The sequence below is a fragment of the Lagopus muta genome, chromosome 4, assembly GCF_023343835.1.
Source record: "Lagopus muta isolate bLagMut1 chromosome 4, bLagMut1 primary, whole genome shotgun sequence".
NCBI classification, from domain to species: Eukaryota; Metazoa; Chordata; class Aves; order Galliformes; family Phasianidae; genus Lagopus; species Lagopus muta.
The window spans coordinates 44,102,861-44,118,255 of record NC_064436.1 but is presented as its reverse complement, the minus strand read 5'-3'; the positions used below and the strand labels follow the sequence as shown (position 1 = coordinate 44,118,255).

Sequence of the window (15,395 nt, the reverse complement as noted above, 5' to 3'; positions counted from 1 at the left end):
GTCACTATTTAACCATTCTCTAACTGTTCCATAAATCTATTGCTTTTTGTTTAGCTTTCATTTACTGATGTTAAAATGGTGTAAACCAATTAAACAAAAAAATGTAAATGATGTGTTTTTAAAATGCAAGAAGATGTAGAATGAAGCTTCTAAACAACACTGATTTCCTCCCACAGTGTGAAGTTGATTCTATCAGTGACATGAGATGTAACAAAGTTTACAAATGTAAGAGCCTATTAAATAACACATCTGTATGGGAACAGCTGAATCACAGCCTGAACCTCTGATTGATCACCTGAGGCAAGCAATGAATCAGCCACGGGAGCACAGGTGAAGGCAATTCACCTGTGCTGCTGGAAGGGGTGGAGCCTGGCTCCACCTCTCTTAGACCTATTTAGGAGCTGACTAGCAGTGGGGAAGGATCACCTTTGGAGATCCACTCTGCTGGAGTTTTATAAGTGGGCTCAGGATATGGGTAAGTGTCCTATTTTTTCTGGTTTGGTGTAATAGCTGCATAGCTGAGCTCTCTGGTATTCCTTATAACTATAGCATCTGTGCTTTCATTGATTGTGTGACATCAGGTAGACTTTGTTTAATTGTGTAAGAACTTGAACTCTGCTCTGGCAGCAGTCTCACCATGGTTCTGGGTACTGGGTCACAGCACTGTGTTTCAGATAATGGTAAAACCTCATCTAGATTATTTGTTGTTTATAATAAGCTGTTCTGCAAAGTCATTAAGAAAACTATCATAATTTAATCTGATTGTTATAGGTCATTAAAATGTTTCTGTTACTCTTGTTTAATATCAGGTATTAAAAGCTATCTTCATATGCTTGATGACTGTCATAATTTACCCACTTATGATGTTGTTTCATTAAATGTGCATACATTTCCTCTGAAAATGTTACATTGAAAAAGTCTGAAACCATGATAATATGTAAGTCTACTTTCCTTATGCCAGGAAGATGCACCTTACTGTAAGCTGTTTTTTTTTTTTTTTTCTAGAACCACTTGAATTTTCTCAATCTCACAGAGACCTACTGGAGGAACTGATAGTTAAAACTATGAACAGCACAGATAAGTTTTTTTACAGAGAAAAATCCTGTTTTTTTTCTTTAAAAAATATGGGAGTGGTTTTTTTTTTTTTTTTTCCTGGGATATTATGGAAGTTCACATATTGCCTATATCTTTAGTGTATCTATCTCTCACAGGCTAGGACTTCTTGTCATACTTTCTTTCATTGCAAAACTGTAGAGTAAAAAAAAAAAAAAAGACTTTTATACTTGTACTAGAAAGTTTAAAAATAATGTGTAATATGAACTTTGTGTGCAATCAACATCTACATAAGTGTACGCTTAGGTAAATGCCTGCAAGAGCACTCATTAATTCTCAATATCGTTCCTTAAGGTATTATTTATACCTGAAATACTGCAATTTCAGCTAAGTAAATTTGTAATCACTTATTTAAAGTAACCACTTAATTCAGTTACATCTGATTCTTAACACTTTTAATAATTAAAAAATAATTTGTACTATCTACCATAGTCTAAAACATATTCAGTTGTTATTGATTTTTTTTTTTGACTAATCAAATGTTAATTTGCATTTCTATTGAAAGCATACAATCCAAATGGGTATTTAACAGAAATATTTAGCATCTTAAAGTAAAATGGCTTTTCAGCTCTCTATTACAATTATTAATGGAACAAATTAAACCTTATTGTGTGCAATAAAAAGACTCATTATCTGTATGGAAATAATGTAGGTTTGTCTTAACTTTCCTAGAGAAGAAATAACTAGGATTCTCAAAGGCATCACTTGAACTTAGACATTTCCACAGGGAGACATGTAAAAGAGATTGCTACTGAAATAACAGTAACCATTTGTGCTGCTTGGTTTGTTATTTTTTTCATACTTTCTTCATTTGTTAATGAAATATTAATCTCTAAGACTAGTACGTCTTAATTTTTGTGGTTCTCAAGATACTGTGAAAAAATAAATAAAAACCGAATTGTGTGATCTTATTTCTACCTATTCTAGGCACCATTAGGAAATGCAAAATTCAAGGTTCTCAGAATTGAAATCACTTTCAGTTCCATTTCCACTTTCCATTAATACCTGGTGTGTTACATTTATAGATGAAGTTTTCATGGAGAATGTTAAGTTGTCCCAAATTCAATCAGCACTTTGTCTACTCTTAAATAAGCCACCTGTATAGTCAATGAAAATAAGTGTTTCCAGAGAGTGATTCACTGTAATCTAAATTAGCTGCTGACTTAAATTAGTTTAGAAACATTTCTACTCCAATGTAATGTGGTGACACAAATCCACTATGTATCACCAGTGAAGATCAATTTGACATTTGTGCCAAACATATATTCCAGGTTCCTGAGTGAGATATTAAAAGGCACAAGCAATTTAATCATGAGATCTTTCTTTTTCTATGATCAATTGCCAAACTGAGTTTTCATACAGAAAATAGCATAACTGTGGGCACAGGAATGAGTTATTGCGGTGTTCTTTAAGTGCTATGGGAGCCTATTAGCATATGCTTTATTATTAGTTTTTGTCAACAATGGAAAATTTCAAAAAGCTTTTTAGCCTAAATATTAGAAAGCAAGAACCACAAATTGTATCTTCACCATAATTTAATTTATTTAAGGCAATAAACATGGAGCTTCTTGAAGACAAAATAAAATTTTAAATTAATTGGAAAATTGTATGAATCTGCATTTATTATTGAACAGTTAAAAATGTATAAATGAGCTGCAAGTTATTTTGCCATTCACCGGTGAACTGAAATATTTTTTTGAGTGGTTTTGTTTTCTCTTTCCTAGCTCCCATTTTCACAGCCAGGTGCTGTTAATGTAGACTTGCAACTTTCCTTTAAGGTTAAAAATACATTTGTTCTATGATGAATGATATACCACTGCTTACAGATGAAGTAACTTCTACAGTAACATTATCCAAAATCGTACTAAACAACAAAAGACATCAGGGCTGAAAAAGCATAAAGCTAAAACAGTCTAAGACTTGTTAATCACAGTCAGGATTCCCAGCCAGATTTGCTTATGCTTTATTAATGAGTGATCTGTGTTTGAGTACTGATGTCAAAAGCAATGACCTCCATTGCTTTATGTGGCTAAGTATCTTTTTATATATTTAAGTATAGTATTTATAAAGAAAATCCTTCTTTATTCTTCAATTTCTAAGTTTTCCGGAATACGTGAATTATTCTATTCCTTGAGTTTCTTTCATCAAAGATAACATACAAAGCATTCAGTATAATAATATGAAGTTAATTTATAGGAAGTTAGTAAAAAAAAATAAAAATCTATATATATGGCATGTTGATGTAGATGAAAAATGATTTTGTTTTCCAATTTCATCCAGTAATATTTCTGCATAATACTTTCTTGAATCCTAGGTGAAATTAATGAAATAGTACAATGATAGAAAAAGTTACATCAATTGAATTTGTATACATAAGGTTTTATTTTTTAAACATAATGGAAAGTACCAGAGAGAAAAAAGATCAAGTTCTGTAGTCAATCTGCTTTCACAGTGCTTTTCTATCATACTGTAAAAGAGGTATAAAGCATGCTAATAAAATTTATGTGCAACAATGAACGAATCACGCTTTATTGATGTATTCTTGAGGAAAGGATCAGTGTTTCACTCAGAAAGAAAATAAAATATGCTAGAAAAATCATATCGTTTCAGCTTGTAAGGCATTTTCAATGTTGCTAGCCTGGTCAACTGTTGCCTGAAGTCCTACCTTGCTTTCTTGCTTTTGATAAGGATGTGGAAATGAGGAAGTGAGAGACAGAGAGAGATGTAACAGTACACTTAGTAAACTGGTGAGCTTGGATGGATGACAGGTAGCTAGGTAGTTTTATCTTCTTTACTCAGACTAAACACAGTTCAGAAGAGGAATCAGCAAGTGCTGATCTACTGCTCACCACACCCCATGAGCATGCATTAGGATATGTGCAATGCAAAAAAATTCAAGAGCCTCAATAGATTGAAAAGCACATCTGTGAGAGGTAATACTTCTACTGATTTCTAAATATAAGAATAGTTTTGCTTCACGTTGCCACTTACTGACAGCAATTACTTAATGGCAGCTTGTCTCTCTGGGAGGCAGCATCTCCTAAATATTCCAAGTTTTGTTTGGTATGCTTCATCTTTAACATCAGAAAGGAAAAAAAAAAAGTATATGTAAAAAACTCAGTACACCAAATCCCCAGTGATGTGGCTAATTGGTTAAAGAGATACCAACAGAAGAAAAAAATCTCACCACCAACAAAAGCCGCTCTGGAGGCTGATGGCTGAATGCTAGAAGAGAATGTATCATTCCATTTGACTCTGGGAGTTAATCCATCATTGAACATAAGTTTGCATCTTCTGACTGTTGACTCTTAAATGACCACAAAGAAGTAAAAAGATTGTCTTTAGAAAACTGTGTTTTGTCTGAAATTTGTAATCTTTTCTCTCAGAAGTAGTCCTTGCTTTGACACTTTGTAACATCTATTGCCTAAAGAATGGGATTTCATTAACATACATTTCTTGCAGAAAATTCTGATGCAACAATATTAATTTTGATCCCAAATCACAATGAGGGAAACTTTGAAGTTTTAATTAATAAATCTCTGAGAATTTTAGCACGTTAATTTAAAAAATATATTTTTTCAGAACTAAGATGTTTCATCATAGCTTAATAAAATGACCAAACCACTTTGTTTTGGGTCAGGTCAATATTAAATCATACTTAGCAAATGCGTTTCTTGTTTCCTTGAAGTTGTAGCAGAGAAGTCTTATGTGGCATTTCTTCTTATGTGACATTAAACTGAGCTGCTGCTGTCATAACAAATGATGGGCTTGCTCAAAACTGAGGACAGGCTACTAAATGGCTTTGTAGTTTTAGAAGATGTAATGCTGCACTCCCTCCCAACTTGGCAATAAAGTTAATATTTTGTTAAGCTTACTTTATCTGAGATGTCTGAACATCATGTTTAAATTTTCAGTTGAAAACAAATTCTGGAACTGAGTACTTCAGCTGAAATGTGGTTTGGGTGCTAATTACACATAATCAGGAAAGCATATACGTATCAAGTGAAAAACCCCAATAGGCTTAAAAGCTATCTGCAGAAAATATTGAATGTTTTTGGAAATTCTTTCTTATCAAAACTCAGTTCAACAGAAAAGCTAACAAAACTAATTAAAGAAGTAGTAGATGAAACCTGGCAACCAGAGCAGTAACTTTTCCTTGTATACGGCTGGACACGGCTGCCTAATTCATATATCTCTTCTGTCAGGAATTGATTGGCTGTGAAAAAATGTCAGATTTAAATTTAAGGGGGTTATTTGGGGATTATTTAAAAAGGAAAGGAAAGATCAGGCCAGCTTGAGTTCTACATGGATTATAAAAAACCCCAACTAATTGCATAGCATAGAAACAATATTTTTATTACAAGGAAAGAAAGAAAAATGTTAATGAAGCAGGCAAGATAGGAAGATCATAACTACTTGTTAAAGTGTTGCTAAGGTGTTTATGAACACTTTAGTTTTTTGTATCTTCTAGGAAAGAGTTGGACTACTCTTCCATTTATGCAACTATCTTTACTCCTTCTTTAAGTTTTTTTTGCTTGTTTATTTGTTTTTAATGTTTCTGAATTGCAAGTTTTGATTTTAGTTAATCTGATCTGTTGGTTAGTCATGTTCACATTAGCTGTTCCTCAGACTGCTCTCCCTACCCAAACTTCACTGCAGTCTGCACTGAAATGAGATTTCAGGCAGTTCATTAATCCAACTCCAGCATTGCACTTCTTTTACTTTTTCATCTGTAGTTTCTTGAGAAAAGAGGGAAAGGAAAACATCCTTTCACTTTTAGGCCTTCGCTAATATGATAATACATGTCATGATTATATGGCAGCTACGTCTGTATAAAATATCCTTGAGGCTAGCTCTATCCTTAGATAGCTTCAAAGTGAAAAACACACAGTTGCAGGTTCAATGGTTTAATTGAGTTGCAGCTCCCAAACATTAAATCAACTATGTGAAGTCTCCATTATTCAGTGAGCTAAAAAAAAAAAATAAAAATAAAAATAAAAATCACAAATAACTTGAATATGAAAGTTCTGGGACTTGTACAGAACATACAGAACACAGGTTAGAAATCTGAGCAGAAAAAGTCAGATTGCCCACGCTGCCATGCTGCTGTTTCCTGCTCACAGTCAAGACTTTCAGGATTCTTGAAAATTGAGACTTTAGATTAAAAGTAAAGATAAGATCCTTGGCAGATCTGCATTGCCTTGAAACAATTTCTTAGCATTTTGAAGGAACGAGCTTTCCAGTGGTTGTCATGTCCTCATAGTTATAATTCTGCTCTCACGCAGTGAAAATGTGAAAGGTCCATGGTGCCTGAGGCTCAGGAGGAGACCAAGAGGATTACAAACTGTTCTGGATTTAGAAAGAGTATCCTGAATTTTTTAAACTACATATTACATATTATTTCTTTTAGCACATTTGTTAAGAAAAGTGTCTCTCGTTCCAGTGCAGTGTTTCTAAATGTAGATGTGAGAAAAAGGTCTACATCTTTTAAAATATCATTCTGATAGGAATATCCTGTCTCTGTGAAGCAGAGTTCTGTGTTAGGAACCTCTGTAATCCATTCTAACAGCAGCTATTTTGTTTTTTAGTTTTTCTTTGTTAGTCATTTATTATAGGGAAGTAGATTCCATGAGAGGCAATACCATGATATCATACTCTGTTCTCCAGATCATTTATCATATTATATAGTGGTTAACATAGTACTGTGGTATTGATAATAGGAATCCTAAGACTTTTTGTCAGTCATGTTGAAATATTTGTACTGATAGCATTACTAATACAAATTATACTGGAGAAACTATTCTGAAAGTGTAGGCTTCTCAATAAATGCCTCTGTATTAGAATCCAGTAAGTTGTTCCTACTGTTTCTTTTCAGCCACAGGCTAGAAAGTGGGTGCAAACATTAGAATATTGCCCTTTTTTTTTAATATATAGTTGAGAAGCAGAACCCACATTACTGACCACCTTACGGTTACTGTTGTCCAGAGACAAATCTGACATGTGGATAACAAGATTTTTAACTTTCTTGAATTTAAGAAACTTAGATCACTTTTAAGTATCTGGTAGATTAGCTGAATATGATCCATAGTTACTGCGTATATGAGTAACTTTTCAAAGACACATTGCAAATATAAATAAACACCCCAGCCTTATTTAGTATTTTAAATGCATATTGGTAAGATATCTGTAGTATCACTGATCTAGCATCCAATACTATCATTAAGATACCATCTAAAAATTCTGTGCCTAAAATAAGTACACTTTTGAGTACTCTCTCAGTGCCTCAGCTTTCTATTTTCATCTGGTATTCTGATTAGAAAAGTAATAACATTTTTGAGAGACATAGCAAAATCTCTAAAGAAATGAATAGTTCTGTCTGTGCCTTCAGCACAGATGTGTGTAAATAAGGTACAGAGCATAAGGTAAACACCTGGAATCTGAAAAAAAAAGAAAAAAAAAAAGGTAGGTGCTCATTAATTTAATATTACCTAGCCGGCCCACTGTGGTGTGTGTTCCATGGAAAGAAATGTGATCGGTGATTTGCATAGTGTACGGAATAAAAAAACAAAACAAAACAAAACAAAACTGCATGGTTAATGCTCTGAGAAGAAAATAAAAAATAATTTTATTGGTGTATTACGTGAATATTATTTTCTGCAAAGATGACTTTCTGTGTGAATAGTGAAATGCGTATGCATATAAACATGGAAAATTAGGGTCTTCGGTTTCCTATTTTTTTAATGTAGTCTCAACTCATGATTGCACTCAGCGCTCCGACAGCTGCCATAGTGGCCAGCTGTTTTGGGGACGGGGAATTTTGGCCAGCGGGTAAAGCTGCTCACCGGCACGCGGCGCTGCTGGTGAGGACTACATTTCCTAAGAGCCTCCGCGGCGCAGGGCGCTGCGATTGGCCGCGGCCTGCATCCAATCGACGGAAGAAGGTGGGCAGCGTGGCCGCAGGTGCTCTCCTGCAGAGGCTAGCGGCTAGCGGGAGGGGGGAACATGGCGTCGGGTAGCGGTGTCCTGCGGCGGCTGCTGCACCTGTCGGCCGGGAACTGTCTCCTCCTCTTGCTGCTGCTCCTCCTCTTTCTCTGCGGCCAGCTCGGGGGAGGCCAGAAAAAGAAGGAGGTAGAACCTTTGCTTCTTTCGCCGTCGCGCCCGGCTGAGGGGTCGGGGCTGCCCCGCCGTGCCTCCTCCCCGCGGCAGTGCCCCGGCGAGGGTCTCTGTCCCCCTGCCCCGTGGTTCTGCTCTCCCCGGGCGCCCCAGGGGCCGCCTGCAGGGCGTCGGGCAGCGGCTGGCCCCCGCCCCCCGAACATGGCCGGCTGCTCGGCCGTCCCTGCGCTGACACGGGCGCACCGGGGGGCTGAGCCGCAGCAGGAAGAAATTAAACCGTGTGTTGCGATGCCACCTGAATGCCCCCGGCTAATAAGTAATGCCGAAGCGATCGAAACGGGCGTGTGGTGTACACGCTGATTGCCGGCCCGGGGCATCTGAGTGTGAACCGTGGAGGAAAGGGTGGCTTTGCTTAGACATCCAGCAGAATGTCTGTCTTCAGCCGAAAAGAAATGTGTAAATATTTACCATTTTCCAGGTTTTAATGCTAGTGCAAATGCTTACTGCATCAGCTTGCCCCCAGTTCCAGGTGAGGTTCTGCCCACCTGGGTGCCAGGCTGTGCTGCTACCAAGACATCTCACTGAGCTCTGTGCAGGCAGAATAGCAACAAATATTGGATGGCTTTGATTTTTTTTTTTTTTTTTTTTTTTTTTTTTTTTTAAAGTACATAAATTATCAAGGTTCACATCTTTCAGGAAATAATGTAGTCTGTAAAATCCCAGTTTCACCATTAAAATGATAGTCTGACTTTGTGGTCCTACCAGGTTACATAGTGCCTGTCCACATAAGTCATTTGGGCATCAGTGTAGAAAATGAACACCTGAAATCTATGCATTCCCCCTGTTGTTTTTTCTCTCTTTTTCTTTTTTTGTTTGCAGGACAATTTTGTGCAACTGGGAAGCATAGACAGTAATGTATTGCTCTCTCTTATAATTAATGTATTTTTTCAAATCTTTACCTTTTTCATTTAATAAAATGTGTTTAATGTTTATCACTATCGATTCCCTTTAGCTGTGATGTACTGGCTTAGCAACTTTTGTTGACACTTTCATGTAGAGTGGCAGCTGTGCTACCAAGATAGCTGAAATAATCTTTATTTCTTTTTAAATGAAATCCTTTCTTGACAGTAAATAATGGTAAATTAAAATGGCTGTCTACAAAGTTTACCGGTTTTACTGCAGAGCTGTATTGTGTAACAGGATTGAAACATACCTCTTACTCAGTCACTATGCTAGTACTGTTCATGATGGTGGTTGTCCTCTGAAAAGCATCTGTATACTTAATATGAAACTTCAACTTTCTCAGAGTAAGCAGCTTGGAAATCACCTCTGCAGAGTATTTTTGGTGGGGGAAAAAAGAAAAAAAGAGCATATAACCTTGTGATAGAGAAAGTTCGTGTTTACAACTCTAGTAGTGGCAGAAAGCAGAGATGATAGAAATCGAGAGTAAAGTGAACCTGTTTATTCATATAAAGACTGACCAGATTGCCATAGCTTTTATGGCAGTTGGAAAAGTGGTTGAAGGTACAGTGAATTTTTGCGAAGTTAACCTTCTTGAGGGAAGTTAATGGAACTAAAAGGATCTTTAGTGAAGACAATGATTTTTTTTTTTTTTTTTTTGTCAACTGTATAGAAAATAGTGCATAAGGTGTGAATTGTTGCTGGTATCTGGATCAGCTGTTTGAGTGTGGAAGATGGAAATAATGACTGCAGAAAGGAGAGAACTGAGTTGTTACATGTTTTGAAGAACTTATTGCTAGCAGAAAAAAAAACATAGAGGAAACTAGTGAAAACCGGCATGACTTTGTGTCTCAAATTCCCTGTATTGATTGTGCAATACTGTGTTATAACTGTTCAAGGTGGAAAATATGTCAGTTCTTAAGTCACTGAAATACACTGTCACATACAGCAAAATACTCTGATAACTTCAGAAACTCTTCGTTGTGGTATATCACAGAAGGCTGCTGAGTTCCACAGTAAATTTGATTATATTTGCAGAAGTATGAAGAACTGTCAGAGAATGGTTTTTATTTCATAAGTAGCTGAGTGCCACCATTGAAGTTACATTTCTGGAACAGTAGCATGATTATATAAACATATAAATGTTCCTGTTTCTTCCCTTTATCCTGCTCTTCACTTTTCTCTTCTGCTCTTTCACCCTGGACAGCTTTTGCCACTGAGGAAATAAGTAGAAAACATTGCAATCTTTTTTTCTAAACAATCCTCTCTGTTTAATTTCTGATGGTGGTCATAAATGCAACAAAAACCACCCTGGACAGAGCTAGGGCCTGCCCAGTTTGCAGCAGTGTGCTGCTGCCTTTGCTTCCATTTGCTCACCATTGCTTCAAAATGAGAACTGATTCTTCCATCTCCTGTTGCTGTTCCCATTGCCTGTAGACTTCTTTCCTGCTGAGATCTGGTTGCCTATTTAAAGGAAAAAAAAAAAACAAAAAACACAAAAACATGGCAAACATGTAGCAAAGCCAGTGGAGAAAAAAGGAAAGAAGTAAATATTAGAAGAAAAGTCTTGAGTATTGTGTTCAGTTTTGGGCCCCTCATGACAAAAAAGACATTGAGGCCCTGGAACGTGTCCAGAGAAGGGCATTGGAACTGTTGAGGGGTCTGGAGCACAAGTCTTATGAGGAGCAGCTGAGGGAGCTGGGATTGTTTAGTCTGGAGAAGAGGAGGATCAGGGGAGACCTCACTGCACTTTGCAACTTCCTGAAGGGAGGTTGTGATGAAGAGGGTTGGCTTCTTCTCCCGGGCAACAAACAGGACCCGAGGAAATGGCCACAAGTTGTACCAGAGGAGGTTTAGATTAGACATAAGGAAGAACTTTTTCTCTCAGAGAGTGGTCAGGCGCTGGAATGGCTGCCCAGAGAGGTGGTGGAGTTGCTGTGCCTGGCAGTGTTCAAGAGGCGTCTGGATGAGGAGCTACGAGACAATGGTTTAGGGGCTTGTGGTAGCAATGGTAATGGGAGGAGGGTTGGACTAGATGCTCTTGCAGATCATTTCCAACCTTGCAATTCTATGAAGTAGGAGCGTTGAACACACTCAATGGCGTATGTAGTATAAAGGATCATTATCTCTCGGGATCTCTGATACCTTTAACGAAGTAGTGATAATTAAAACCCTTTACTCTCTTTCTCCTTTGAAATTTTGTTTAACATTCAGCTTGAATATAAAGACTTTTTGATCTTTTAATCATTAAAATGTTGTGTTTCCTCTCTGGACTGTGGAGCACTGCATTTCTTTGCTTTTGAAACAGCATGCAGGCAAATGTTTGGTACTTACATGAAGTATAGGCTCCTCTTTAAAAGCTTTATTGAAAATCAAGATGTGGATAGGGTTGAATTTTTGAAGGGAAATGCAGTCTTAACTGTAGATTCAGCTTGAAGTAATTCTAAAGATGTATTTAAAGTGGAAGCTTTATATTCTTTTGGGTAATTTCCCATTTTCTTTTTTGTTGCAGTATGGTGAGAGGAGGCTTTTTCAATCAATACTTAAAGCTTTTAAGTAACTGTCCTGGTTTTGAAGTGAAATAACAACTATAAGTCACACCTCAAAATGTAAAAATTTGTGAACGCAATTGTGTTTTTTTCTGAACTCTGTCCTTAAAAAAAAAAAAAAAAAAAAAAAAAGGGAGATAGGAGGAAGAGAAAGGGAGGGATGTGATGGCGAGAATTCTGTATTTTCTGCAGATCTTCTCAAGCAGTCAAAACCTTGATATGTCTTCCCTCTACTGTTCCTAATTAACTGAGGTTTTGGAGAAACTTCACAAAATTAGCTTGCAGTTCTTATTTTAACAAATGTGTGTGTAGAGAAACTTAATGTCTCTTGTGATGGCATACGATAAGTGAAATAAGGAATACTTACAGCAACAGCCTGACAGTGTTTTTTAATTGGATTACTGAAACTTTTTTCTGCCCAGATGTCTCCATTTGGCATCCTTGGTGTCATAAGACACAACAGTGGTTTAATTGATCTTTTCCCCTGTTCTTCTCTGTAATCAATTATACAGTGTATCCTTTGTAACCACATGGAAAATACAAATAGTATCTGCTTGGGTTCTAAGTGCTCTGGTAAAATCGGTATAGTTAGAGGGGTAAAGAATGCTTGTTTGATTTGTCTTTTATTACTTATTGTGGGTATAATGTTATAATACTGTGTTGTTATTGTGGATCTTCAGGTTTATTTTCTAAAAGTGTTTTGAAGGTTGCATTTTTTGGCTGAGCTAGTGATCAGAACTAAAAAAAACCCCAACTTTATATGGTATCTTCTATCTAATAGATCTGAAAGCGGGCATAATAAAAAGTGGTGTTTTTTCATCTAATGCTGTTAGATCTAATATTCTTAGATATTGTACTTACTTTAATATTTGATATATATATCAAATTTATTAAATTTTAAAAAAATCTGTAATATGCTATTACCATGCAATAAATTGAAAGGTATTTCTGTAATGATCCTCCAAGCTGCATTTCAGATGCAATGTTGTAATAGCATAGAAAACATGAACATGTCCCTTGCATTCTGGGAAACAGCAGCAAATTTTGCCATTTCTTTGGAAAGACTTTTATCCCTTCTAATAGTATTTATTGGTAAGATTTTGTTTTTACCTGATTATCACACCTAATACTTTGGAATGCCCTCAGTTATTCATCTTCCACATCTGCAGTTGGAGTTGTTAACCTAATTATGCCATTCCATTACTCTTTCTTGCTTTTTTCTTTGAAATCCTAAGCAACTTATTCTTGAATTTCATATGTACCAGACATTAACCTTAGTAAAGTTTGAGTGTATTGCATAAAACACTTGTATATCAACATCATAAGTGATAATTAGAATTGTGCATTGCCTTTGTGGATTGAAAGTCTGAGCTTAAAATTCTTGAAGGTTGTAGGCTGTAACATTCACTGCTTTAAAGATGAAGCCTATTTTCTTCTCTGCTTGTGGTGTGTTTTTTTTTTTTTTAAATGGTAATTTCCTATAATTATTGCTGCCTGTTGTACTGTTACAAAATGAGGATTTCAGTTACATTCCTCATCTTCTTGCCATTCACAGGTCAGCAAAGACAGGTTGTAGGCCTGAATCTTGCATAGTTCCGTTTCTGTTCAACTTTCATAGATTTAGATGTGTATGTCTTCATGTCTGGGCTACTGTAAATGTTCCTCTAATTTTTTTTTTTTTTTTTTTTTTTTTGAGCACGTAAAGCAGAAGTAAAGACAATGTAGTGTAAAAACCTGTAAGATTTAAGGTTAATATTTATGAACTTAATTGTTTTATGAAGACCTTTGATGCTTAGCCTGTTTTCATGACATTAAATAATTGTTGGTTGTTATGCTAATTTACTAGCTAATTCCCTTTATACTGCATATTATCAGATTTTGTTTAAACATTCAAGCTTTCACATTTTCTATTTTAGGTTTTGTTAGTGGCAGAGAAACATTCATAATCTAAAGTTAAGCCTTTAATTCAGAACTGCATTGTCCTCTAAGCACATATTTGTTTAGAATAATTAATTACTGCTTTCATATTGTTTTTTTTTGTTTGTTTTTGCTGAATAATATGGTAATTCTACTTAAGTGTAAGAGTTATATATTATTCACTGTCTCTCAGACTTTTCTTGATAACTGTTGATGTTTTACTTTTATTGCTGAGTCCAGTGGTCCAAATTGTTACTTAACATATTTTGATTATTTTTTCTTAGCACCAACTCCATATCACTTTCCTCTACTTTTAGTAGTAAACTGGAATGCAATCTAAACTGGATTGAATCGAAGGTTAGTAAATTTACTGGGGTACTGATACACTAAAAATATGAAGTCATTTTTACTTTTAAACCTGTTTTCTGTGAATCTTTGTCATTCTGTAAAAGTTATAGCTAGGAAGTCTGCATGGGAGATTAATGTATGAAATAATAAAACTGAGCAGACAGGTTGCTTTTAAATATGGCTCCTTTTGATACTCTGCTTCATCAAGGTTATCTAGAGATATAAAGAATACAAGTAGAAATCTATTTTAACTGAAAGAGGTGATATATATTTTTTCCAGATAACGTGGAAGATGTAATGTAGATAAAGTGAAGAAATGAAATAACTGTATCAGCATGTGTTTAAACATCTCTCAGAAGAGAGAAATTCAAACTGCAAATAGGTGAGGCAATTGAAGAGGAACTTAGTAAAAGGAGGAGTAGTACATCTCATCAGAGGGCAGTACCTTCACTCAACATCGCTGTATAATCAGTGGTGTTGAACTAGGGAATAAGAAATGAAAAGCAGAAGAATGTTCCTGAAATCTTGTCTTTTTCTAGAGCTTGAATGCTTAAGTCAGTTCTAAGGCTGTGCTCTCTCCTGTGCTGTTCTGAATTTGATATCTTTTGCTTACATAGGTGATGTATTACATAAAGTGTTGAGTGAACTTCAGCTATGGGAGTAGGAAATAGGGGTTATGACTGTATACCAACTCTTCAATAAGGACTATGTACATAGTCCTTAAAAAAAAAACAAACGATAAAAAAGTAAAATGTGGATGTTATCACTACATTAGAATATTGTGGCTTTTTTTTTCTCCTTTCAGACAGTGATGTAATTATGTTTAAGGTGGTATCTTTTCTGGCTTCTGTTTAGATTGTGTAGGATGGTCAAGTATTACTACTGATTGTATATATGATATGGATTTCTTCTGAGACGTGAGACTGAAATGCTTTCAGGTAGAAGATAGTACTGAATTTGTACCTCCTCACTTGGCCAAGCCAAGAATTTGTAAGGGTGCATGAATTCACACGGCAGTAAATGGGTTTTGGTTTCAGGAAGCTTTTTAAAGTAAAACTTCTTTGGCTCCCTTCAGTAGATTTCGAGTTTTTTTTTTTTTTTCTTCAGATTATGCCAAAGATCAGGTGCCTAGGAAGGGTAATGCATTTGCTGCCTCATTTATCTATCTTACTAATGTGGGACTATAGTCATAATCTCAGTGCAAAATCTGGAAAAATGTGGAATGTGTTCAGAGGCCTAGGGAACACTGAGAATTCTTCATTCAATATAAAACTATGAAGAGTTAGAGATTTGTATTTGCTTTTATGTAATTACCTTTCTGACCTCATTTCTAAAAAATGCTTTAGGTTTTCATCAACCACTTATGCTGCCATTAGGTTGTGAGGACACTTCAGC

General features: G+C 35.9%; 1 protein-coding gene across 1 annotated transcript in view; it reads left to right on the top strand.

Annotated features, from left to right (window-relative positions):
• The first annotated feature begins 8,061 nt into the window (after positions 1-8,061).
• The window catches only part of TUSC3 (tumor suppressor candidate 3), a 107,528-nt gene continuing 100,194 nt past the window's right edge, over positions 8,062-15,395 (top strand). The window contains exon 1 of the mRNA XM_048942189.1: positions 8,062-8,241. Coding sequence (XP_048798146.1) covers positions 8,116-8,241 — 126 coding nt within the window. The 5' untranslated portion in view covers positions 8,062-8,115. The remainder of the gene's footprint in view (positions 8,242-15,395) is intronic.